The sequence below is a fragment of the Fringilla coelebs genome (assembly GCF_963513975.1).
Source record: "Fringilla coelebs genome assembly, chromosome: 3".
Lineage (NCBI taxonomy): Eukaryota > Metazoa > Chordata > Aves > Passeriformes > Fringillidae > Fringilla > Fringilla coelebs.
The window spans coordinates 108854680-108881866 of NC_140030.1; the positions used below are offsets into that span (position 1 = coordinate 108854680).

General features: G+C 43.1%; 1 protein-coding gene across 3 annotated transcripts; it reads right to left on the minus strand.

Annotated features, from left to right (window-relative positions):
- Positions 1-429: 429 nt before the first annotated feature.
- BTBD3 (BTB domain containing 3) lies at positions 430-21019 on the minus strand (the record flags this gene model as incomplete). Of its 3 annotated transcripts, XM_084201921.1 has the most annotated exons (6): positions 430-2072; positions 3764-4706; positions 8594-8712; positions 9212-9302; positions 9853-10117; positions 20943-21019. In XM_084201921.1, 5 exons carry the CDS (start codon positions 9993-9995, stop codon positions 2043-2045), a joined length of 1326 nt encoding a protein of 441 aa, XP_084058047.1. In that variant the 3' UTR covers positions 430-2042. The 3 variants fall into 3 exon arrangements, with proteins under 3 accessions (XP_084058047.1, XP_084058046.1, XP_084058045.1); XM_084201920.1 differs by having other exon boundaries at positions 430-4706; XM_084201919.1 differs by lacking the exon at positions 20943-21019 and having other exon boundaries at positions 430-4706; positions 9853-10175.
- Positions 21020-27187: the final 6168 nt, after the last annotated feature.

The following is a 27187-nucleotide window of genomic DNA, read 5'->3' on the forward strand; positions in this document are numbered from 1 at the left end:
TTCCTGTGCCAACTGTCTTTTAGAATAAACAAAAGACCCTCCCCCTCCATCTCCACATGCTTAACAATATTAATAGAACATGAAAATATTAATGCTAGTAGACAAGGTCTTTCATAAAGTACATAAATGAATTCATTCACTCTAGCTCATTAGCTTAATCATCAACCTTTTTACAATGCAACTGATTAACATTTTCATTGTTCTTCTTTGATTTGCCTTAGACTTTTGCTTCTTTGGGGATCAAAAGATCTCTGAATGCATAAGCTCAACAAATATCCCTGCACAACTGAACAACAATAGGAACTGTTAAAAGAGATAACTAAGTAAGGACTTTCACAGCTCATGCTTTAAAGATACTGCAGGAAACAAGCATTTAAGAATCTTTTTTATTTTTATGTTTAACATGATTATACACATTCATGAGTCCAACAAGATCTGCACTGTGACATTAAAGATACAGTACAATAACATTCAACATGAGGTACTTTATATATTTATATATATCTGTCCTTTATAAATAATGCTGTAAGCCTGCTAAGGTCAAACACTGCTTCAGCACAAATGGGTGCTGAGACCTGAAGTGAGCCGAGTTTAGCACAACAAACAACAAAACCCAAAACAGTTCAGTGCAATAAGTGTGTAGAAATTAAAGTGTTTACTTAAATACTATTTTAGGTATGCAGAAAGTATATTACATTATACTCTCTTATCACAGATTCCTCTCACCAGCAAATCAAAGATACAAGTAGCAAGAGCCAGGAACAGTTTAGACAGAATCTGCGAGGTGATCTTTATCGACATCACGTTTACATTCCAGGCTGATATGGCTGATGCTTGCAAGATTATCAATCAATGCACTCAAGCTTGGGTGCTTCTGCTAAACCAACCAAATCCACAGCCAGACACTTACTGAAGTGTCCTGATGTCCCCAGGTGAGTGGCACTGGTCAACTTCTTACATCCCAGTACTTGTTAGCATCACAAAGTGCTCAGAAGCAAGTTATGCTGTGAGCATCAAAAGGTGTTTTGGGTGCCTTTGTCTGATCACCCATGCTTGAAACCTTTCCCTGCACCAGCTCCCAAAACCCAGAATGGACTCAGAGCAATTATGCTAGAGGTTGCTTTCATCCTACTTCGTCAAAAGAATCAAATAAGAACAATGATTAAATAACAGCTCATTTTCTACACATTACAGCTACAGAATGTTCTGATCTCTGAACTTCTCTTCCAGCCAGTGAATGTAGCAGATATGTCACCTTTATTAGCAGGTAAGTCAAAACAAATAATAAATTCAAGGTGAGAACCCAGGACTAGCTGAAGCAATGCAGTATTCTCTGACTTGTCCCACCAGCTGTGGCACATGTTTTTTTTTTTACCAAACAAATTGGAATGCATCTCGCTACCACAACCTGTCAATCTGCTTATCACTCGGAGTAATTACATCTGCATCAGCCACTTGCTGTACAAAAATTTAATCAGCTGATTTGCATCTTTCTCTGCTTTGAAATGTATCTAAATAAATGGAACTGCTGCTCAGATGTCTAAAAGTAGATGACCGTTACCTCATCACAATCTCAGATTCCTTTCTATGATCTCTTCAGCAACTCTTTTTCCACTCCATACCATTTATACTCTTGTCTATTTTCAGTTGTAGATCTAAATATAAGTAACTGGAGGTTTTTATAAATCTCTCCCTGGGAGTTTTCCATGGAGCATTCTGTTTTGATTTCACAAACAGTCTGGATTATGTACATCTGTTACAAAAAAAACAAAACATTTTTCTATGTTTTTTGAGGGTATTTACATTTCAGAAAGAGAGCTGCTTACACACACATGTATGTATGTATATAAAACATTAAACATGAGATGGTTGAAAGGCATAAATCCTGTGGAGTACTTTTTTACCTGGTTCTCCTTTTATTACCTAGAGAGAAGATCTGGGCTTTGACTACACTCCACTTCTCCTTACTTCAGATGGTATTTTGGACACTGCCAAGCTGTATTTTGGCACTCTCCAATGGCCAGGGGCCAGGATTCCAACCATCAAGCAACACTTAGAGTAACAGCATTAAACTGGTAAAATAAGATGAGAAAAACATTTGTATTACAGAGCTGAGAGGTGAATTTAGGGTTATGCTACATTAATGTGTGGATATACTGTAACATTAATCTTCAGCAGGTCTAAGGAATCATTTGGTCCTCTCATTTTGTTAAAAGGTACACAACAAACAGAACCCATTCTGGAGGTGAAACAAGATGCTTTACAATGGGCAGTGCAGCCTTTGAGGAACACCTGCCCAGTTCAGTGATGAAAGATTTTCTCATGTTTCAGTAGTACCTGTAGCTCTTATTTATACTGGTTTCCTCCCCAATACAAGGAGTATCCCTCATACTTTTGCAAAAATGATACAGACATGTAACTTCCTGTTACATCATCAAAAATGATACAGACATGTAACTTCCTGGGAGAAAAAACTCAGGCAGAGAAAAGGTTCCAGACCACATAATCTTCTGATTGATGTGTAGCCATAAGCAATTGCAAGAGCTCCAGCAATAACCCATTAGGGGAGACTTCCTCCCCCTCACTGCTATCATATGGTATACACTAAGTGTAACATGACCACAGTTGGGAACCTTCTGTCTTTGTCTAAATTTCAACTGGTAATAAAAAGAAAAAAAAATAAATCTCATATTACAGAAAAAAATCCAATCAAGATTGATACATTCTTTTGTTCCTCTAAAATCTGCCTCTGCCATGTTCAGGAAGAAGAAAAAACCCACCCAAAACAAACGAAAAATTATCCTGCATCAGATGATTGATATAAATTCCCATTTATTTAGCAAGGGTTCAAAGAAATGCCATTTAAAGAGCAGATCAACTCCAATGTAGCAAAACCTGGGTCATGGGAGTAGAGTTTCAAGAGCTGCATACACAATTTGAACATATGCAAGTACTTCCTTGCCTGCAAGGTGGGATTCCTAGAAAATGAGCTCCAAGGGTAACTTGCCAAGCCCACATCCCTTCCTCACTGTGAACATGTCCATGCACTGGGGATATGGCTGGTATGCCGTGGAGCTTCCTGAAAGATGTTTCCTTCTTCCCATCTTCCCCTGGAGCCATCCCAAACAGTTGGCTACAGGAGAATCTCACAGGATGAAGGTTTAAACTCGTGCTTTTTCTGCTTATAACTGAAGGACTTCTTCCAGCCCCCATGGTCAAAAGCAGCTTGGTTTACCAGAATTTCTAAAGTCTGCAGGGCAGACAGCAGAGAGAGCTATAAAACAAGACACTGTTTTCTATCCCTATCTCCCCAATACAAGCAGAAAGCAGAAAATGGAGAAAGAAAAAACAGAACAATGAAGACAGTGTTTAGTGAGATTCAAGAGGGGGAGGTGATTCACTGGTGCATCAAAGAAAGGGTCAGCATCACCAGCAAACAGGCACCCCCCTTACAAAGCCTTTAAAACTTGCTTGTTTCTAAGAGCTTCCAGTTTAAATATTACACTTAATCACCAATGATGCTACAAGTACAGCAAGCCAGCAACTTGCCCACAGCATTTAGTTACATATTCCCTGTCCGGATCACATATCTGCAGATAAAAAGCTAAGAATCAGTAGGCCTGAACCAGACAGGTTCTTGATAGCAAAATGCTTTGTATCCACACACTCCCATTCAAGCGTAAAATATGAGTTCGGGAATTTGTCCTCCCTGTACCCCCGTGCCATTTGTACTGTCTGAGGAGCACTGAAACTGAACAGTCACCTTGCCACACTGAACTTCTGTCATTCCTTCCTGTCCAAAATAGCTGAGTTCATTACCATCCAGAATCACGCTGGCCGTGTAAAAGGTGTCGGGCTCAATCTGCACTGGATACTCAAACCACACGGGAAAAGTGTTACTAGAACCATCCGAGAAGTATTTACTCAAGTTCTGGCCCAGGATAACTCCTTGTCGCTTCAGTTCAATCTTAGCACTGTACTCTGCCGACCCACAGCTGGAGCCATAGAGCCCAAAGCCAGCAATAAACACTCTCTTATCAACAGCAAACTGGATGCTGTCGCAGCGGCCCCGGTAGCGCCACTGGTTGCTGCGGTAAGCGCAGGACTGGAAGCGGTGGCAGCGCTGAGGGACGAGGCCCTTGCGGGGCTTGCTGACAAACTGCAGCTCCGGCTTCTTGGCAGCCGTGTACCAGAGGAAGATGTCGTTGGTTTCGTTGAGAGTCAGGATCCCGGACTGAGCGGCGCCGTTGGCGAAGTCGTCGAGGGCCATGGTGGGGATGCGGATCAGGTAGAGAGCCTTGCCCAGCACCTTGCGCTTGTTCTCTATGGTGGCCGTCAGCTCTTGGCGCTGGCACTCCACTTCAGCCCAGTTCAGAGCTGCCTCGAAAACAACAATTTCTTTGGCATTCAGAGTCTCCCTTCGGAGAATGCTTTCAAGTGTCTGAAAATCAATGTCACAGAAGCCCTCAGACTTCAAAGCGAGCTCAGCCTGGGCATCAATCACTTCCCAGCAGCGCTGGGTCAGGTCAGGTTCCTCGAATAAGCAGCTCTGGGAGAGCAGCACACAGGCATTCTTTGCGCTCAGACTTGTCTCGAGAAAGTTAACGCAGGCACGGGCCAGGTGAGGGACAATGTACTTCTTGGCAGCATAAAGAGTGGCCAGGACAGTGTCTGCTGCCAAATCGATCTCATCACAATAGATGTACCTGAAATAAAGCACACAGGTGTAATGCTGTTGTTTATGCGACACCAGTTTGTCAACAAACTCATATAAAATCATAAACAAAGAATATTTAAATGGCTCCACATTAAAATCAAGCAGTGCTTTAGGGAGTATTGATTAAGCCCAGAAAGAAAGTACAAAAAAAAATTCAGCACTTATGTTAAGACCATGGAAGAGAACAGGTTTAAATCTGAGATGAATCCAACATCTGGAGTGCGTGCCATAAGACAATTATTTAAAAACTGTAGCCCCCGCAGCTCTGTGCTCCTTCCCCACAGGTCTTGGCTCCCAGGCAGGAGCTCCTGCAGGGCTGCCTCCCTCAGCTACCACAGGAGCCTGGAACATGTGTTATCAAGAGTCTTTGGACTGCATGTCCCCTGATGGTGAACCGTGGCTTACTGAGGTGCATGAACAAGTTTGTAGAGAGTAACTAGGTAATCTAAGAAGAGAAATGCTATTCAAGTATATCAGGCGCTATCCATTTCTGTAACTACTGGATTGGGTTCTTCTCAGAGCTGGCTTTTTTGTTTGGGCTCATGGTTTTGGTTGGTTTTTTCAAAGGGTTATGAAACGTATCGGAAATGGAAGATTTTCAGGTTTTTAATGCTCACAACATCCTAACTCAACTAGCACGGCATTTTCACTCAGTCTCACTGCATAAGGATGAAAAAAGCTTTATTGCTATGGCAGTGTGGTGGAAGAGATGAAGGTGAAATTCTATTTATGTGACTAAACTGCTGGGATTCATTGCTCAGAGAAATGAAGCATTGTACAGTTTGTTCTTTTCAATATCTCATGCTTCAGGGCTCCATTTGCAGCTGGTGAATGCAATGTGCTAAAACCATGCCAAATGCAATTTCACTCTTCATAGGGATAAGCAAGTCTTGATGGTTATGGCTGATAAAAGTGTCTTCCTCCAGAAAAGCTAAAGTTGTATGCAACCCTGTACCAATTAAAATTTTCTAGTTAGCAGGTTTCCCTACACAATGAGTTTTCTGCAGAACAGATGTGCCCTATAAAGAGGAATTAGTATCTACACTGATCTGATGATAGTTGTAAATAACTATTTGTATTTTTGCAGCTGTAAGATAGTGTCCATGCTGCACTTGGAAACCAGCATCTCACAGAGGAGATGCTGCTCCAGCAACATAACATCTACGAGGTTACAGAGGAAAAAGAAAACTTACATAGAGCCAAGCTTATTTTTAGTGTTTACTACTTGGTTTCAGCTTATTTGTGAAACCAAAGAACCCATCTGTATATCAATGGTTACAGGCTTAGCTCCTTTACCACCCAAAAAATTCCATTTTCAATTAATTTGGTTTTATGATTCTTCTCATTGCTCTCCTACTCTTTCCTCCTTACTTCTCTTTGCCTGCTAGTACAACAGAAAATGATGACATCTGTTTTAAATCAAAATAGTTCAAAAGTTGCTATTTTAATATTACTGAAAATAAAGAACTAATATCACTGATGTACAGCAGACACAGCACAGATCGACTGTCAGCAATACTCCACACCTCTGACTCTGCCAATGCACCTCAGCTCTGGTTTGCAATTATTGATATTCCAGTTTCACCCTGTTCTCAAACACAGGATTCTGCCAGACCACGGGGTTTGGTGGTTTAGTAACACATTCAGCCTGGGATGAGATGAGATCACAGTTCTAACTTGAACAGTCAAGACTGAGATAAGATATAATACATTAATGCACCAATTCAGTTTGGCAGCTAGACTATGCATTTAACCCTGTTTTTAAAACTGGAGAGAACAGGCAAAGCAGTTTAACTGGGAGAATAACTAATGTCTACCCATCGTGGTATTTCCTATATTACACCTGGCAATATCTTGTTTGTTGTCAGAATGCCCACTGTGTAATAAAGCAGAAAAAATATTTATGCCATCAGAATTCATCGGCCCAGGGGGAATAAACCCCAAACTTCTTGAGCAAGATGTCAAAACCAAAAAACCCAAGCTAAATATATTTTCTGACAAAGTTTATGATGTGGAAAGAAGCCTGTGAAGGAGAGGCTGCCTTGGCATAGCTAAAGTCCTTCCCTGTGTAGCAACACAGCCTTGCCATCCATGGCTCACAGCAGTTGCAGGAAACACTTCCAGGGATGGTTTCCCAGAGGGAGAGGAGTGAAGGGGACAGTGGCTCCCCCTAAGCTCCACATGCAGTGGATCCTGTGATGAGGGGACACCGCACTGCTGAGCGGCATCCCTGTGCCCTCCCTGCACCATCCCAGTGTCGCAGACACTGGGGCACTCTGCAGCCTCAGACACGCTGCAGCAGGGAAGACAGCACTGGCAAGGTTACCTCAACAGCCATACAAACCACAAACTTCTTCTGGTCTTTAGGGTTTTTTCAGTAAAGGCTGAGAAGGTGAAGAATCCCATGGTTCTGGCCATGCTCTCCTAGAGAGTCTCCTAAATTGCCATGGGCTAAATAATATGCCAAGACCTAGATGTCAGTATTGCTACTCTCTTTTCTAGGCTTTCTTTCTGCACACATTTCTTAATGATAAATTCAAAAAGCATTCAGTTTTTATATGGCACATCATATTTAGCCACAGTGAAATAGTTTTGCTGTTCAAAAAGAGGGGGGCTGCAAGAACCCAGGTATCTTGTATTTGTGATTTGTAAAATTCAGCATGAAAGTAAAGTCTAAGTCAGAGCTCTGCTACAAAATCAAAAAGGCCCAAAGCAAAGATCCATAACATGCATCCCCTACATAATGTCACATCTTAACTTTATATTCTAGGTCTAGAGAACATCTGTGGAGCTCTCCTGGCAGAAAACATTTGCACAAAACATTCCTGATGTTGATGATAACCTATAAAAACTGTATATGCAACTTTGAATGTTCATCTATGATGCCAGTGAAATGTTAAAAATGAAAAAGAAACTCTTCTGCAATCATAAGTTAATCAAAACAATCTATGAAATACAATAAATTGCTAGCTAGTGATTATATCATTACATGCAAGAAAACCTGCAGCATATTAAAGGGATCACTATCAGATACTGATGTATTTTTTGTATAGGAAAGCAACAGCATTTATTTAAGCAGAAGGAAAAAAAACAAAACCACCCCAAAGCCATACCATTTCTGTGATAGGGCATTTCTCCTCAACAATCAGAGTTTATAGATACATTCAAGGACAATTCAGCAGGGAAGCTGCTTCATTATGCCCGTTTAGGAGAAGAGAGCATTTCTTATGCAGTTTGCAAGAAGAAAAATAATGATCATGTAAACTGACTCATTTTCCTTGTTAGATAAAACCCCCTTTTCATGTAAACAGCCTTTTTATCACTTTCCAAACACATCAATATGATACATAAGGAGAAATTTATTTTTCAGAGGCCATACTGAATAACTTAGGGTCATTTTTCTAAGACAAGACCTGAATACTGCAGGTTTATAAAAGAGCTGGAACAATGTCAGTCTACAAACCCAGCAATCTACTGGGTCTGAGGGGGCTTTGTGCATGCATTTTTAACTTTTCTCTATGCTTGCAAAGTAGAACAGTTGGTTTGGGGTTTTTTGTTACAGCTGACAAACCTTTTTAGTAACTCCATTCCTTTGTGTAACATATAGTGACAAAACAGATCAATAGGCATTACAGTACACAATGTGCCCAAAGATCCCCTGTCAAAGTCATTATTTACAACTGCCTACATTAGTCTAGTATGTGTGTGCCTGGAAGTACATGGGGAGAGCAGAATTAGGAGAAAGTTTAAAACACAAAAAGAGGAACATTTCAAGCAACTGCTTTCTTTCTGTTTATATGCAACTTCAGCTATGACATTGGCAGGGTATGTATACATCAGACAGGAACACATATCCAGCAGATGAATGATGCTTACTTCAGCATTGCAAGAAAAGCAGCAGGCTCAACATCTGGTATACGGATCTCATCTTTGTCCTCAGCAAGCTCTCCGTAAAACATTGCATGGAATACAGAGCTCCCAACAGCCAGGACATACTGTTGAGAAAGGGAAATCTTATTTCATGCTTTGAACTGAAAACACTGCCAACACAAACAATGTGGGAGAGCCGCTCTGAGCAAACTGGGCTGCACTGACAGGCTCTACAGACACACTTCAGTAAGAAATGAAGTCCAAGTTAAGAACAAGTTACACATTTTCCTTGTATTTTACTCTCCTGGGCATAGATGCATTAGCTACTGGAAAACGCTCACCTCCACCACAGAAGTTAACTATTTCTAGGAAATCTCAAGAGCAGTATTAACCAACAGCACAAAGCAGTATTCCTAACTTTACTGCCTTAGCCCAACAAACGTGCCGTTTAACCAAAAACACAAAGAAAAGCCAGGGAGAGATTATCCCACTGCATGTGGCCTTTCCAAACACAGGCTGCTGCCTGTCCCAGAAGAGCTGAGCCTCCCACACTCTGTCCTGCTGTAACTGTCGGAGCTCTCTCTGGCTCTCCCCACCCGAGCAGATCATGCAGCTGTTGCTTACTTTGTGTCCTGGCAGCCGCTGGGTCCCACCTGGTGGCCCGACCACAAAATGAACATCTGCCATCAAGTCATTGTTGAACATCACCGCATTTCTACAAACAGAGGTAGCATGTTAATTTGTGGCACCCAGGAACTCTCTCTGCATGTCCCAGACACAAGAAATTTGATTTTTTAACAACTTCAAGTTGCTTGTTAGCAAAGAGAAGCAGGTCACACTTTGCTTCCAGCTGCTTTACACATCATTGCACAAATATACCACAGAAAATATTAAGGAGGTAAAAGTATTTCTGGTGTTTGTGGGTGCAATAAAACAAGCCCCCAAACTTCTGAGAACTTTCCAAGAAGTGGAAATCAAAGTCCAGAGCATTTATCACTGAAAATCCCCACTGAGGTCTAAAAGGAAATCTTTATGGGTATGGTGCAGCTTTCAGCAGCATTTTTATTAACTCAAACAGATGCACTGACTGGAAAAGAGATACTAAAATATTTCTCCATTACCAAAATTCTTATTTCCCACACACATACAGGGAGGAAAAAAAGCCCAAACAAATAAAATATAACCATATTTTCTTCAGCAAATAAATGCTTTCTGAACATTTCACTACTCCATTCAAACACCAAAAAAAACTGCCTTGAACTTACCTCTCTCTGATGGTTGGATAAAGTCCTTGCCAATTAGGTGCAGGAATAGTGTTGTTGTTATTGAGATTTTGCTGATGGTACTGCTGGACAGCAGTTGTATTAGTATTAGCCGGTTTCTTTCGGGGAAAAATATCAGCAGCCATCTTCTTCTTCTTTTTGGTCTTCAAGGTAATGATTTCATAGCAAACTGGAGGCAATTTGCTGTTGCTACTGCTGCTGCTATTTCCTTTCTTAGAGCTCTTCTTAGACCTGTTCTTGACCGTCTCTGGAAGCATCAAGAAGAAGGTGAGACATTTCATGTTCTTTCCTTTCTCATCTACCATCAGTATACCCGTGAGTAAAGACCGACAGCCTAACTAGCTAGGAACATTTAGGAATCTATGTGGAAGGTGTAACACCGAAAGCAGCAGAGCTGAGAGTCAGCAAGACAAGGTGACCTTTCCAGCACCCAGAGTAAGAAACGGAGTTTAAGTTTGATCCAGTACTTGAACCATTAAATACATCCCCATCATTCCTTCCAGCTTTCCCGATCAGGAACCGCCTGGCAGGGCTACGGCCGGGGCAGAGGGCAGGAGGAGCGCACGGCGGCAGTGCCAGGCTGCCGGCGAGCCCAAGTTGTGCGGGCAGGGCTGGGAGCGGAGCGGGACCGGCAGCCGTGCGGCCGGAGCCGGCAGCGCGGAGCCAATGGCTGCAGCCACGGAGCGCGATTGGGCTCGCACACAGTGACACCTATTGTAGCCTGTGCCGCTCCCACGTTAAAGCCACAGCGGCGCTCCCGCAGCTCCCCCGCAGCCGGCGGCGAGGATGGGACGGAACCAATGGCACAGGCGGCTGCGGGAGTGCGCGGCTGGCGGGGAGGGCGTGAGCGCTTCTCTGCTGAGTGCGTGCGAGCTCTCCTCCGTGCCGCTTCGATTTTCACAGGCGAAGCACTAGGTTGAGATCAGGGAGAAAGATCTATCTGAGTCTGTTTCCACGGGCGTTCGATATTAGCACAGCTTCCTTCGCCTGTAGCATTCCCACAAATCCCTCCTGTAAGAGCTGTTCAGCGAGTGTGCCACAGAGATCAGAACCGAATTAAAGCAATCGAGCAGCAGCGCGGACAGCGATGCAGCCAAAGGATCCCTTTCAGCGCGGCTTCTACTCCAGTGTAACATGAACAGGGATGAGGTCACAGCTTCAGCTTTAACTCCCTCTGTTTCCAGATAACATAACAGCCTTTGACAGGGGTCCCAAATCACTAAGCAGTGCTAATTAAGCCAGCTTACACCAGATATGGCTGCACCACATCAGAAGAAAACTTCTAGATGTGTAATCAGATTAAAGCAAACCAGAGTGAATATATTTAATCAATATTTCAAAGCATTAAATGAAAGGATCTGAATGATTTAGAGAGTCTAGGGCAAAAATCACTCCTTGAGATGCAAACAGTCCGATTTTATTCACAATTACTTTCTCAAATAAACAGGATATAAGCTATGCCAACCAAACCATTTAAATAGGAGATAAGTATATTTTATAGTCATTAGTTTACTCAGAACTTAAATTTTGATCAGATTTTTTTAATAGCAGATCAAATGTATAGAAAAATGACCAGGTAAGCATAGCCACTTAAAAACAAAAGCAGGGAAAGAAAAAATACTTGGTATGAGGTGTCAACATATCACACCTTAAAATCCTGGGGAGCAGACAGTTAAAATATTATTTCATAATTGCTTTCAGTTTTAAAGAAAAAAAACCTCTACTTTCAAAGCTAATTTAGCCACATTTTGCCTTAATTAGTTTTGCTGGACAAGGGTACAGCAGGGAAATTAAAGTGATAAAAGGTTGGTGAAGAAATCTTGTTGAAGCCCCTGACAAATCTGCCACTGACTCAAACAGAAATATTACTCAGGCTATTTATTCTGTCTCCATCCCAACTGCTTGAATCACAGCTGTGGAACACACACTCAGAATGTCTTTAACCTGAGAATGTGCTGGTATTTCAAAGATTACCAGGTCTCCTTGGGAGATGCTCTACACCAAGCGCTCACTGCATGCCCCAAACATCTGGAGGCTTTGCTGCAGTGGGTGGGGATGATGATGATGCCATTCCCAAACACATCTGTCCTTCTGTCTGAAGGCACTGCCCGTGGAAGGGGGAAACAGAGGGAGATGTGTCCATGCCTCAGCTGCTACATTTCACCATCCAACATCTTAGTGCAAAATCTCCTTGACTGCTTCTTTAAAGGAAGATGGTGGGTTATGCCTGAAAGGCAGAGACACATTCCTAAGTACATCGAGGGGAGGTTATGTAACTTACAAAGAAATTATTTCTAGCAACCTTTTCTCTCTCCTCCACACATTTTCTTTTTTATCTGCAATAGACTGATTAGGAAGGGAAACTAAAAACCTAAACCATATTGAACTGTAAAGAGGGAGAAGAAGGGGTAAAGGAGAAGAAATTCATCCCACAGATGGGACTTATAACTGCTCACAGCTGAATTTATAACGGGAACACAGCAGGTATTCCCAGCACAGAATTTGAGTTTGTTGAGTTTGTGTAAGTTTTGTTTTCCTCTCCTTATGTAAATTTCTAGCCCTTCCAAATAAAACAATAACCTTTTTGCCACTGCACAGGACAAACATTTCAAAAGGAAGAAATCTTTATAAAACCTCTTAAAGATACAGAAAACCACAGACTCCAGAAAATCTGGTTCTCAGCATTGCAGTTGGCAGAAGGCAAAAGACAGCAGGGGTTGGGAGATTTGATTGTCATTCCACAAATCCATTTTATAGGCTCCTAAAGTATATAAAAATCAAGGTCTCTGCACATTTCTTCAAACCAATGAGCAGGACAAACCCAAAGACTTTCCACACACACCAGATAAGGTCGCTGGGAGGCTACAGGAGATAAAGAGAATGAGGAACAGACTGACCAGTTAACTCCATGTGGGAAAGACAGATTGTAAATGTGAATCCACAGGAATCCACCAACCTTTGAGTTGTGGAGCACACCACACATGCACAGCACGTGGTGCTTTCTGGGAAAGGAAAAGGAGAGAGAAGCTGCAGCTGAAGCATGTTCTGCCTGAACTCCGAAGTCAGGCAGACCCCAGTAGACATGAAGCACAACAGGATTAAAAAATCCAGCCCAGTAAATAAAAAGCCATCTTTGCCTGCTCTTAAGCCAGCCACCAAAACCTGGTTTGCTCTAACTAGAAAATAGGACAGATTCCAGAACAGAACCTAAACAGATTTAGATTTTCATAGAACTCCTATAAAAACTACAAACCTTTTACAACTTCATACCACCTTCCACTGCACTTCATCACCTCAGGAACTAAGTCTCATAAACTACTCATTAGATGGATGTGAAAGAGGAAGAAAAAAACCCAAAGATTTCTTGTGCTATTCTCTGTAGGTACAGGGTTTGTGGTAGTTGGGAGTGGGGATGGAGCTGAGCCCCAATGGGTACAGCTGTGCAGGACAGGTGAACAGCATGGACAGCAATGAGCCACGGAGTGCCCAGGTGTGCTGAGCAACCTCCAAAGGGAACAGAGGGCACACAGGTGCAGTGCAAGAACATGAGGGGGATAAAAGGTTGGGCTAAAGGGCAGATGCCTGAAGCCTTCTGAAGTGGTCTGGCATTACTCTGTATGGGTTGAAGCCTTCTGATATTGTATGGTGTGTCATGGCTATCAGGACTGCAGCATGTGCTGTGGCATATGCTGTGATAATTCTCACTCCCTGTTCTTTCTGTTTTGGCAGCAGCTTCCATTTCCTTTCATACAACGGTGTTTTGTTGTTTTACTATACAAATACAGCTAATAAATTTAGAACTCAATACCCTGGCAGTCAGTAAAAACAGCCCATGAACTGCTGCCTGTTGAAAGACCAGTCAAGATCCCCAGTTTAGATCAGTCTGTCTCCAACAAGAGGATCAAGGAAGGGCACCTTCTCTGACCCACAGATCTATCCATTTCTGAAATCTTATTACAATGTGCTCCTAATCTTCTTCAGCAAGTCTCATTTTTCTTCATTAATTATATATTAACAGAACTAAACTTGATATATACAACTGAGAAAAAGGGAAATACAGTTCTTCAAAGGCACATTAATTTTTATTTTACAAGCAAAGTAGTCAGACCAGAAATATTTCAAGTTAAAGAGTAGAGGAAATTCCATACTTAAATCTTTACACTGGCCTAATGGATATTTAAAATGCCAGAAGAATTAAGCAAAAGACTATATTCCCAGTCTGAGGTACTACACACCAAGTTACATGCCCCTTTCAAAATATCAGGAGCAGGTTATGAGCCCTTGGAAATCAGTTCCTGACTAAACATTATGAACTGAAGCAGCAATTTTGCTGTTCAAACCCAAGTGTGTGCAACACACCTTATTTATCCCTTAAGAACATAATATACCTTGTGAGGCACAGGAGTCACAGTAAAGCCCAGCTCTTGGTACAACTTTTAATAGCATGTTACTACTATAATTATGCCTTTCTAAAGGTACCTTCCAATAGGGAAATCAGTTTAATTTCCAGACCTGCTGGGAGTATTCTTCCTCATACTTCATCAGTTTCTCCTGTGCAAAACAGCAAGGATACCAAAGAGTTTCTATCTTTTTTCCTCCTTCTAATAATCTGAGTTTTTGGACGTCTCTCATTTACAGAACTGTTCCTCATGTAGTAACATGAGCTACATAATTCTATAAAAAACAAGCTTTCATTAAAATTCCCAATTGTTTACTACAACCACATCATGAATAAAAGAAAGATTTCTTAGTAAGCAATGAGGAAATGCACATATTTCTTTCTCTGTAAAATTGCCAAATGTCTTCTTTGGCACATACTATGCCTATGCAGAATTAACATTGTTTAAATCCTGAATTTCCCCCGACAAGGAAACAAATTTCAGGTGACACATCTTGATTAACCAAAATAAATACACAACGTTACTGTTTAACAAATCTACCTGTCTGTCCACTGCTAGCTTTCACTGAATTTAAGTTAACTTCAAGCACTCATTTAAAGATGGAATATACATGTTCAAAAACTAACTAAACCAACAGAAAACCTCAATAAACCAAACCCACACAGCTGTGGTACCTTGTTCTGTTTACCTGTGTGTGAATTATTTATTCACTTGGAAGAGTCCTTCCCAATCATCATTCCAACCCTTCTGTTTGTAAAAACAACTTTGGAAAGAGCACTGATAGCTCTACCCTTCATTTCCTCAAGTAAAAAATACATTGCAGTGGACAAAAACTCCCAATCTCCTCTCTCCTAAGTTTCTTATTGTCAGCACTGGAAGAAACCAGTGGCATCTACTTCTGTCAGCTGCATGGAAAAGCTGGCAATGATGTCTTAGTCAGGTCTTGTATAGAAAAAAAAATAAAATGGCAACCAGAAGGAGGAAGAAAAATGGGCAAAATTGTAAACACTGTCAAAGAAGCCAAAATAGATGCCAAAAAATAGCAATTACATCCCAGAATTGTGAAGAGCTGTGAAAGAGTAGAATAGTATCAGAGTAGAATTGCATCTTGAACCAAGACTAGAAGCTTCAAAACAAAGTCAAAAATAATTAAATAGTATTTTTCTATAGAACTCATGCTACATTAGCAACATACTTGTTACCAAATATTCTTAACTGCTTGGTGTTTATGAGGATTTAAATACTTTGCATAACATTATCTACTAAGATAGCTTTTACTTTTTCTTCTTAAATGCCCTTAATGCTTCAAAGAAAACAAAAGCAGAAAGTCCTGAGCAGCCTAGTTAAAAGGTAAACACCAACTTACATAAAACAGAAATCTAAAGAATGAATATTGACAACTACTTTGTACCCCTGTAGTATTTCCTAGCATACAGCTGATACATGGTGTTTTAGTCTCTCTACCAAAGCAGCCTTTCTATCAAATCTTTTTAATATGTCATTAAGCAATATCCATTTTGAGACAAAGCAATCACAGAAAACATACAACATTAATAACTACTCCTATGTTTACTTGCAAATAAGTGTGCATTTTCCTTGTATGGATTTCAAGGCACTTTCCATGAGCCTGTTCCTACCTCAACTGCAACATCTCCTATTCTCATTCTTTCCTGTTAACTTTCTTGCTTAGCTGCTTAAAGCCTGAAGTTTAACTTCAATGAGAGGTTGAATAACTTAATATTTATGCCCCAAACACTTTGCTATGCTGGGTCTTTTTCCTTTAAAGGTTTTCTTCCCTGATGGACCAAAATAATGTATCAGAGTGAGAAAAAAAAAGTTCAAAATTTTCTTGTATTGCCATTCGGATTTGAAGACCACGCCTGCTGCAGGAATGACAGTCCATATAAACCACAACTGTGGCAAGGGAGGCCTACATTTAGACAACCTGCAGTGAACAATGCACCTGATCCCATTACAGTGAATTACCCCACAGACATTATCTTCTGGGCATATGGTACAAAATAATGTCAAATGCTTCATTACAATATAAAATATACGATTTGACAAACCTGCTAAGAGATATTTCCCAATATCATAGTTTGGGAGCTGCAGGAAGAAAATATCTCAGAGCAAAATTTGCAACGCAGTCTATGTGCATTAAGTTGTTTCATGATAGTTCAAAGTAAAACAAAGAATTACAAATGTACTCTGTGAAGAGAAAACCTGCAACCACAAAATGATAATTCAGTTCAAGGTTACAGGAGATAAACTGTTTTGCTACTAATTTAAAAGAAACAAATTATGCATTTGTTCCCCATTGTGGCTACTAGAGCTTGTCCATTTCATTTCACCTAAAGCTTTGCTCTTGACAGTCTGTGGGGTCAAAAATTAACTTCTTTCTTAGTGGCTGCCATTTATTTATTTATAAACATGATATTGCAAACCTGAAAGCACTCAACCCTTTTTCTAAGGCAAAGGTCAACTTTAATTCTACTGTGCCTCTTACCAAAACTGACTGACAAAGGAAAGCTCAGATAGCTCAGGAAATTGGTAATGAGATACAGTGGTTTTCATCTCTGGGTCACTAATTCTAAATTGACTAAGGTCAACAGTAATCAAAAGTCATTAGCATTTAATGATCCTTCAGTGCCCCGTGAGAAAGAAGCTAGTGATCTTAGCACACTTCAGGAAAACCACCACTACAATCAGCACTCACATGCTGCCTGCTTCAAGGGAGAGGTCAGATCAGACGACTACAGACAGAACTTCCAATCCTGCAGACAGATCTCACCTCTGCAGACAAACCTTTTACTGATTTTAACTTGGCTCACAAACCATTATTTTCAATAGTTAAATTAATATGGGTTCTCTGAAGGGCAGGCTGTAAGCTGCCTGCTCCTGCTCCTTCCCATCAGCAGTTCCCAAATGCCTTTGTTCCCCTGCACACAGTAAGTCTGGAGAATGCAAATGCAAACAGGCCCTTCCTCAGAGAGGAAGGTTCTCACAAGTGAGAACCAATGGCACCAGAAGTAACTGCTCCATGAGTATCCACAGAGGAACTGCATCACAGTTAATTATGCTGGTGTATAACTCAAGGACTACATTTTTCACGTGCAGGTAACCCACATTCACCACATCACACCATTGTGTTGAAGCTCCCAGTGGGACAGAAGAGGGGAGAGGATATTGCTACAGTGCACAACCACACCTGCTCTGTACCCTGCACACTTCTGTCCCCTGGGGCTGTCATGGCAACAGCACCTTCAGCAAGGGTAAGGAGGACAGAGGGGACTTTTGGAAAGCTTAGGCAGGTGTTGTAATGTAGGGGTCTGTAATGGAAAACCACATCGTAGTTTTACTTCTAGGCAAGGTTAGGGAACATGCAGCTTAAAAGCCCACAGCAGATGAGCAACCTGCGTGTCCACAGCAGCAGAGCATCACAGCTGGCAGCATTCAGGGTGTTAAATAGGAAAAGTCTGGTACAGCATCTTCTTCCCACTGCATTTGAAATTACAGAAGAGGAAAATCATGACAGTGAAAGAGGAACAGGTCAGTACATTGGCAAACCAAGCCTTTGATGACAAAAGCATTCTCAGCCACAGTGGCTCACGCTTCTCAAAAGTGAGAACTAAAACTAATGAATAATAACTCTAGCAGTGATTTTACAATTGTTTACAACCCCAATTTTTAGATATGAGAGACTGATTGCTGCTAACCTGAGCCTAATCCAAACAGTTCAAGGAATGGAACAGGCATGATATCCATGGAACTGCACTGTCCTGAATGACTCTCCCTTTGCCACACATTAGAAGCTGTGTATCTTGTTACTTGCTCTTAACTGATTCCAGACTCTTCCAGCACAGACAGCCTCTGCACTGCTCAAATTCTGGTTTCAGAACATATTTTTGTGCCTTAAGATGTATTTGTCTATCAATGTTAGGATATCTTAAATGTTCTTCAGAGTAACTCTGTGACACATCAGAACTGCAGCAGAGAAAAACTAAGGATGGGGCAAGTAATCAAACAGAACAGCATAATTACGTGACTGTACAAAATAAACATAAATATCCATTAGTTTTATGTATTATGAACTTTCATATAGCATGAAAACCTTTAATTTTTCTGGGTGTACATGGGGCAGTATCACTTTGGTCTCATAGAATTGTAAAGGCAAAGAGCTTTGGAATCCTCACGCCTCTCAGACAAGCAAACATCTCACCTACCTGAAGGACTGCTTTCTTTTCATACTCTCAGAAAACCCTTGCACCCAAGCAGAGACAAGACACCTCTAATTCCAGAGAATGTAGTTCTTAAAGAAAATTACTCCTGTAAATTGCTTTGGATGTGAAGAGGAGAAAGTGTAGCTAGGGTGGTTATGGAGTGTAGCCTGGTACATAAATATCCTGTCCCAGAAGGATGTTACCAACAGGTCATTCAGCCTGGTATTGAAGTGCTACATGATCCTCTAGTGAAATATTTATCCAGCATATCAGGTAATCTCAGGGTACAGGCAAAAGGGCTGGACAAGGTGATGTCTCTAGAAACCTTCCAAATCTGTTTGTTGCCAGTCTTCACCCCACACATACTCACAGACTGCCAACCAGCTCCCCAGTGTTTTAAAATGCAAACACTTTCTAAATGTTGGACTGGCCTGGTTTTCACAGCAGCTGGCTGAGATATCAAACTCAGAGAGGGCAGCAGGATCAGAAAACAGATGAGCCAGAAACCAAAACTGGGAAGTTTGCAAATCTGAATGCAGTGATGTCTTACTTAAGCCTCCCCTCTCAGTTTTCTGACACACACATAAAAAGTGCTTTTGTAACCAAGGCAGGGGATTGGAATTCAACTTAATGGCAGAAAACACAATTGATGACAACTTCCACCACAAAAAGCCTGTAATCTTTTCCTTCCAAGATTCCCATCTCTTATATCCCTCTTTTGCCTCATCCATCAGCCCTTTGAGACAGAAAGTGCTGCTTTATCACTCATTTAAGTGCCTCACAAAACAGAGCTTCCACACCAGCTCAGGTACCTGAACATTTGTAAAACAGAACAACAGCCAGCCAAGTCCAAGGAGTTACCAGAGACAGGATCGGGGCAGAATCATTTTGAATTATCAGAGAAAGATAATGCTGGGAATAAACAACATTCTGCTACAAAACTTATCTGCACAAGTTTCTACAACAGGTGATCTAAATTTCTTCTGCCAACCTAACACATGGCCTATCATCAGACCTCTGTTTTAACTGAGCCCACCCTAGGACTGCTGCTTGCATTGTAACTGTTTGGTAAATTTAGGGAAAAAAAAATTTGCTCACAAGCTCTAACAAGCAAGTGGCCAAAACATAAAAATTATTGTTGCAACTTGCATTTTTTTCCCCCGGCCTTAAAGGGCAAGCTAAATGAATCCCATGTTGCTTCTGGAAGGTGTTTCCTCTGGGGCAGAGCTGAGGATCACTGGCAGGGAAACACAAAGGACGTTATTGTGCAGTTAGCTGCAGTGTACTTACTGTGGGGGATTTAAAACGGAAAAAAAAAAAAGTACTACAGTCGGCATTCAACTTTGGCAATCCTGCAGAACTTAGTTCAAATGAAGGCCCTAAGAGATTTGATTTGTAAAGGTAAATTATCCCAGATACTGTACACCTATAACCCAGCACCATCTCTCTATAAAAAACAATTAAACAAAAAAAAAACAGAGCAGAGATTAAAATTTAACACACACACACCACATGCTGAAAACAAAGTACTGTGAGGACTAAGGACAAGGCAAAAAATCTGCACCAACACTTCTCAGATGAAACAGCCTGTTGAATTAGGCATGTTAGTAACCACACTTCAGGAACACTTAGGTATCTTAACTTCAACCCAAACTTTTCCTCGAACTCACAACAACCCACTACTCCCTCCCGTTTTAAAATGCTTCAGCACTCAGGAGCCACCACAACGAACTGAATTTATAAACCTGGAAGTTCACAGGTGGCTTTCTCCAAACAAACAGGAAAATGGGGAATTGCAAAGGTGCGGGCCCTTAGGTGAACTAGCGACCCTTCAGAGACAGGTACATCAGGAGTCCGGCCGAGAGCACGGGGAAGGGAGGAGCTATTTATGCCAAACCGGGTCCAACTACTAATGGTGCCTCCCCGAAGGTTACCGAATTAACGCTTAAAGTACTTATTTGACAAAAGAGCTTTACTTTAAGCAGGAGGAAAGCCCCAAAGCCCAACTTTTGTTCTGCCTCCCGGCGGAGGCTCCAGCCAGGGCACAGCCGGGCGCCGGGGCTCCTCCCGAGCCCGCTCACCTCCGGCACCGCCGCGAACCCGCCCCGCTGCCGCACAAAGGGGCGCCGAGGGGACACCGACACCGCCTGCGGACGCGCACCGCCACTCCACCCAGGCAGAGGCCGTGCCCGGGGCGCTCTTTGTGCGGGAGAGCCGGGCGGCCCCGCTCCCCTCACCGGCGGCCGGCGCTCCGCGGCGCTGCCAGCGCTCAGGTGCGGCCGCCCCGCCCCGCCCCGCCCCTCACGGCGGAGCTTCCGCGGGGAGCGGGGAGCCCATTCCCCGCCGGCACCGCCGCCGCAGCCCGTGAGGGGAGGGGGATCGGCGGCCACGTCCCGGGGAAGGAGGGGTGGGGAGGGGGGGTAGCGCGGCCGTCCCCGCACCCCGCACTGACCTGAGGGCGCTCCCGGGGCGGCGCGCGCGCGGCCCCTCCTCGCACCGGCGCGCGCGCGCGCGGCCCCGCCCCGCAGGAACGCGAGCGCGCGCGGCCCCGCCCTCGGCCCAGGCCCCGCCCCCTCAATCCCGCCCCGCCGGGAGGGAAGGCGGGAGCGGGGCGGGAGCTGCTCCCCAAAAATGAGGCTGGAGTCACCCCCCAATCCCCCCAACAGCATCCCGGCGGCAGCGGAGAGGTGGGATTTCACCTGCGAATGGATTAAGCTGGGAAACAAACGATTTCCCCCCCTCCCCAATTTTCAATGACATTGGTGCCCGAAGGTGTAGCATATTCACACAGCCCAGACTTGTGATTTCACCTGAGAGCTAAGTTGGGAGACAACCTAGCTATACCTTCTGTGAAAAACGAGCTTCACTCTCCTGTGAAAATTGGAAAGTTTAATAAAGGGCAATAGGAGACAAAGAAAAGAAAGGTTTCACGGCCGGGTGCTTGGCATTCCGCCAGGAGCACACCTGGTGTTTCAGAGATGCTCTTTGAATATCCTTTCTATTGCATCAGCCTACTGCATATTCATAAACAATTGCGCATAGTGAAACTTTTCCTCAAGAATTGTTCAGCACGGCTCCTCCTCGGGGCTGCCTTTTTATCTTGGCTGTGATTTTGGTCTGTTCTTGTTTTCCCCTCCAATTTGGGCTTTGGTCTGTATTTTCTACAGACAGTGGGTGCTGGTAATTGGCATGTCAGGGGCCTTCATCATATGAATGTTATCCCAACCAAGCAGGCACTTTAACACTACCTCAGCTATTTCACTGCTATGTCTAAGTTTAGTTAACAACAGAAATAAAGAAAAATCTATAGCAAAGTTACTTTAACATTATACATACAGTATCCATTCTAAAATTTGCAAAAAGCCAATATTATAATATGTATTTATAACGCTTCAAGAAAAGTAAAATCCACTTCTTTAATTAAAAAATCTGTTAATGCCTGAATTGAAGCGTGTTCACGCTGCACATGCAAGATGAGATAAGCTGGGAGACAACTAACAACGTCATTTTAAAAATCAAAATAAATTAGAAGTGACCTTATTTTAAACTTAGGAATCCCATGAAAGTTCAAGCATATTTGTGGCTTATCACAACCAGTCTGTTGGAGGATTTGCCCTCTAAGAAAAAAAGCAATCTGTTTTTCTGTACCAAAATGCACCAAAATCTCTGAAGAAGAGAGCTCTCACCCTTCCATTTGGACAGCAGCTTTGCTAGACTAAAAGGAAACACGGATTAGATTATTAGGAAATTAGATTACAAGGAAAAATGATTGGTAGTTGAAATCTTTGGGTTTGTTCATCCACTGTTATTCCCAACCTCCAAATGAAAAAAAAATAAACTCAATCTTACCAGAAGAGTTTGCCATACGTCCTCCCTTGCAGGTCCTACCCTGCTGCTCATAGGGTGGCTAAGTTAAAAAAACAAAACAAAAAATCCAACCCCAAAGACCAAAACATTTTATTTTTGAGCTGCTGAAAAAATAATCAAGAGGGATGGAGCATTTTTAGGACCAGCACCCAGGATTATTCAGGATTTATCATATAAATAAGGGATTTCTCATCATGCCAGTGTATGTAGGCACGTGGGAAATTAAAATGCATTGCTAGCATTTATTTTTAAAAGCACAGCAAAAGGCTTTGCTTGAAGCTTTAGGGCAAGTTTGGGGGATTTTTTTATTATTTTCCCTCTAAAGAAACAATTATTTCTGGAATTGCTGCTGTGTTCCAGCTTTAGTCTCCCGTGAACACTCATTGCCTATATTATATACACATTATTCTAGCAGATACCTTCCCCGTGTGAAATTAGGCATATCTGTGGATAATCAGCACTTTGCTTTTCCCATTTTAATATTTTAACTATTAAAATAGAAACTAAGCCAAACAGCAACAGTAATGACTGTACACACACACACACACACATTTTATAGCTGTTATGGATTTTACCAGCAAAGGACACACTTTAAATTACAGTCTGTAAATGATCATTTAATTGGGTCTTGGGAAGCCAACAAAATAATCACTGTCTGAAGTGAACTCAGGCTGCAGGAAAACACTGCAATTCTGCATCCTTTTTGCAGAGTGAAGGTAAAAGGCCCTTTTGCAATGGGGGTAATTTAGCTGGGCAAGTTGTGGGGAGGAGCCTTTTCCTCCAGGTTAGAGGAGTGTTGGGGTACCTGTGGCTGATTCCCTGACTTCTGGGACTCTGGCTGGGCCCTCCCAGGGGCTCCTGGAGTGGTCTTGTGTCAGGAAAGAGAGACCCACTGGATATTTTCGGTCTTCAGGTTCTTGTTTATTGTTATTTACAGTTTTGCATGCTGTCCACACCAGGCTCAGTGCACTGGAACAGCGCAGCAAGAATGGCCAACAATCTTTCCTTACAAGGTCTTTTAAATCTAAACTGTCCAATGAAGAGCTGACACCTGGATTATTTTCCCTTTTAACCCAATAACTGATCCCACAGAGCTGCAATGGGGACTTTTCTGCCCAATTACAAAATGCCACCCAAACCATAAAGAAGAAGCAGGAAGAAGAAACTCAGGACAGCACCCTGTGCCCTCCATCTTGCTTCCATCCAGAACATACTAAAAATCCCAAACCCTAAATTCCCCTCCTAAGTGGTACACCTACACTGCTCTCTATAATCTATTTCACACCTTAGTGCATTCTGGTCTATTCTGGAGTTTAGGAAACTTTCTCCATGAGTCAGGGTCCAAGCCACTGCTGCCCTGGGGGTCAGGGCACCTCAGAGCAGACAGGGAAATATTCCCAGAGCCCTGGGTTTCCACAGAGGAGGTTATTCTGCAGCCTGAATTCAAAATCCCATAGCAGGAAAACATATTCTGGCTTTAATTCCAGCACACACAGGAGTTAAAAGGTGAAGTTCTGGAACTTGATCACCTTTAAGGTCCCTTCCAACTCAAGCCTTTCTGTGGTTCTATGATTTTTCTGCACATACACTTTGATTGAGAGGCAGTCACGGGGGCCCAAACTGGGGACTCCACTCAGTAACATTTGTTTTGGTGGTTTTTTGGTGCTCCTCCTGCATTTCCAGCCCAGCCTTTTCTGGCTGTGCACAGTGGCTTGGACATGACTGCCCAGCTCCCCCTGAAGACCCCCAGGCCCTGGTTTAACACCAGTTTAACCCAGAGCTGCAGCCACCCCTACCCTGTCTGGGTTCAACGCTGCATTTCTCAGGGATGCCTTTACTTGCAAGCACTGCCAAGTTTCAGCTCAACTCCAGAGCAAATGAGCCACCAGATAAAGCCACAGCTGACCAGAGCTGCAGCACTGGGGCACCAAAACCATCTCCCAGCAGAGGAGTTGGAGTGCCAAGCTCGTGGTGCTGCTGGGTGTTTGACCTCTCCTGGTTCTCTCACCCTCCAGGCTGGCTGTGTAAATGGAACCAGCTGGTGAGGAAGGTGAGCCATAGCCCAGGAGCAGCTGCAGAAAAGGCCTTTGGAGCACTCCTTCCCAGCTTTGGGGCTTTTTGCCTCGTCCCAGCCCAGGTTTCTGGACAAGATCCAGCATTGCCTATGGCAAACCAAGGGCTGCACTACCAGAGGAGGTAAAACTCAACCAGCTGTGTGTTGGGGAGAGCTGATCAAAGGATTTTAGCTGGTGTTTCCAGAGCCATTTAACTGGGATAGCCTCTGCTCCGTGGGGCTGGTGAAAAAAGCCAAGTATTTGCACTGATTCAGACTCATCTGTTCCTGTGTCATGGGCCTATTTTCCAGGTATTGAGCAGCGCTTTCCAAAGACTTACTAACTTGAAGAGCAGTTTAAATATTAATTTTCCAGTTGAACTTGCATGCTGGGTAGGTTCTTCCAAGTGCTCCAGGGTATAATTAGTTCCTCCAAAAGCATCTTCCTACCAGACACTTTGCCAACACCACATTTCCCCTCCACATCTCCCCTCCTCCCCAACCTCTTAAAGCTTCACTGAATTTCTGTGTACAGCCTCCCACAAAGGTTATCATCTCCTGTTTAATAGTGGGGAAAAAAGCACACAAGATTTACTGCAAATGGAAGCCATTACTGGAGAAGTTATCAAATGAAAGAACAATATCATAATGTCCAGTCATAAAGATATGAAGAGTTGCCTGTCAAAGACAAACACCTGACTTGTAAAATTGGCCTGTGCAGCTGCTGGAAGCTTTTGGCAGGCAGGATGAGAGCCTTGCAGCACATGGCTAAGCACCCAGGTGTTTTGTAGCTATATGGGCTAGAAACTGGGCACCCAAACTGGGTGGGAGATGCATCCCCATCCCGAGATGCATCCACATCTGCACAGGACATCTCTATGAAGCAGAGCCAGGGGGATCAGCTCAGCACACCCCAAATATCCCCAGTGGGGTTAGAACATCCCCTGGGTTGATTCAGGCATTGGGTGCCTCTCAAAGCCAAATCTCTTATCTCCAGCTCCAGCTGGAGCTCATTGAGGCTGCTGACCCCAATTTTTTGGTTAAGTATTAACTAACTAATAGCAGATGGTGTTGAATTTTGTCTGCCCCTTGACACACAAGGTCAGGTCACACAGGCTGTGGAAGTGCAGCCAGAAGATGCTGATTTCCAGTCCAGTGTATGGACACAGATGTTTTTCCTCATCTTTCCCAGCCTTGCCCTCCTGCCAAGAGTTGGGGCAGAAACCCTGTCAGGCTTAACCAAATGGTCACTAATAACCTTTCCCAAATAAAAATGTGTGGACAAGTGGGTGCCAGTGCCCATCCCAAGGGAGGAAAGCATTGTATTAGCAGAGGGATGTTGGCTCCTGTGTGAGTGCTGACACCTCCTGTCAGGGACTGACCAGCTTCTCTGGCCACACACACTTAGCTCTTTCCCCATCCCCAGGAAAATCACTTACTTTCATTAGCACAGCCAGTCCTCACAGGGCCTTTTCCACCAGACACAGCTCCTGTATCAGGCTCCTAGACTCCATTACAAGAGCTTGCACTTCTCCTGCAGCCTTTGCAGCTGGAAATTGTCATCCTCAGGCTCCAGGTGCAACAGCCCAGGTGCTTTTTTAACCTTTTCTCATCTGTCTCAGGAGGGTCAGTGATGCCTGTGGCAGCCAGAGGTGCTGCCTCTCTGTCTGGTGAGTGCAGTGCCACTTCTTTTGGTGTCTGGATGTGAAGGTGTTGGCCACTGTGACTTGTAAAACAGTTCCAGACATGGAACAAAGCCTGGAGGGAGCTGTCCCAGTGCTGGCTGCTAATGGAGATGGTCAGCTTAGCCTGACAGCAGAGAAAATCCCATCACAGCCTTGCTAGGAATACTTGCTTTCAGACAGCATGAAGATTGATTCCTGCTGTCTTCAGCCAAAGCTAGAGAGCTTGAGAAAGAGCTGAAGTCCCTGTTGTAATTTCAGGAGCATCTGCACTTCTCAAACATGCCAGACTAAGGTGTTTGGTGAAAGTCAAAGGGTCCAAAACCCAAAAGAAAGCTGCTTTTCAGCACTGTCTTTTGGAGACAGAGTTCAAAGGTTGTCTCAGAGGGAGTCCTTATGTCCCCAGAGACTCAAAAGCATGGAGGAAAGCTTCCCTTACCTTGGAACTTTGTCTCAACCATCTGAACTATGGAGAGACACCATTGTTTGAATGCCAGGTGAACAAACTTCTGCTTCCATCAGTAGAAAATATAAATAAAAAGATGAGGCATGTTTTTTGTTGTTGCCATGATTAAGGGACCACAATCTGTGGTCATGATATTTTTTCTTTCTAGCAGAGTTGTCCATCAAAAAGGGGAAGATGGGAACCTGAGATTTTCCAGATATGAGTGGGCTGCAGCACACCTGTGGTGTTTTCCCCCTGACCTTGGAAACAGAGAGAATTAAAATATCTTCTCCAGTCCTTCATGAGTTATGCCTCCCAAAATCTGTGTCTGTTCAGGCCTGCCTCAAAGTCCTTGGAAATACTCTTAATAACTGGGAGGGTGTCTGCAAGCAGCTGCTTGCAGGATGTGATGAAAGAGCTGCTCAAGTTCCCCCAGTTTCTGGCTGGTCCAGCCCACAGAGGCTCAACTTGCTTCTGAGTTCTGATGATGAAATAAGCTGGTGCCTAATGGAAAAACAAGAAAGGAAAATGATTATTGGATTTTACTGCAAAACCCCAAGGCAGGATGAAGTGTGGGATGTAAAACTGTTTGAGGAAATTAAACCAGCAACAGGGAAGGGCAGAGTGTTAACAGAAGCAGCCCTAATTAT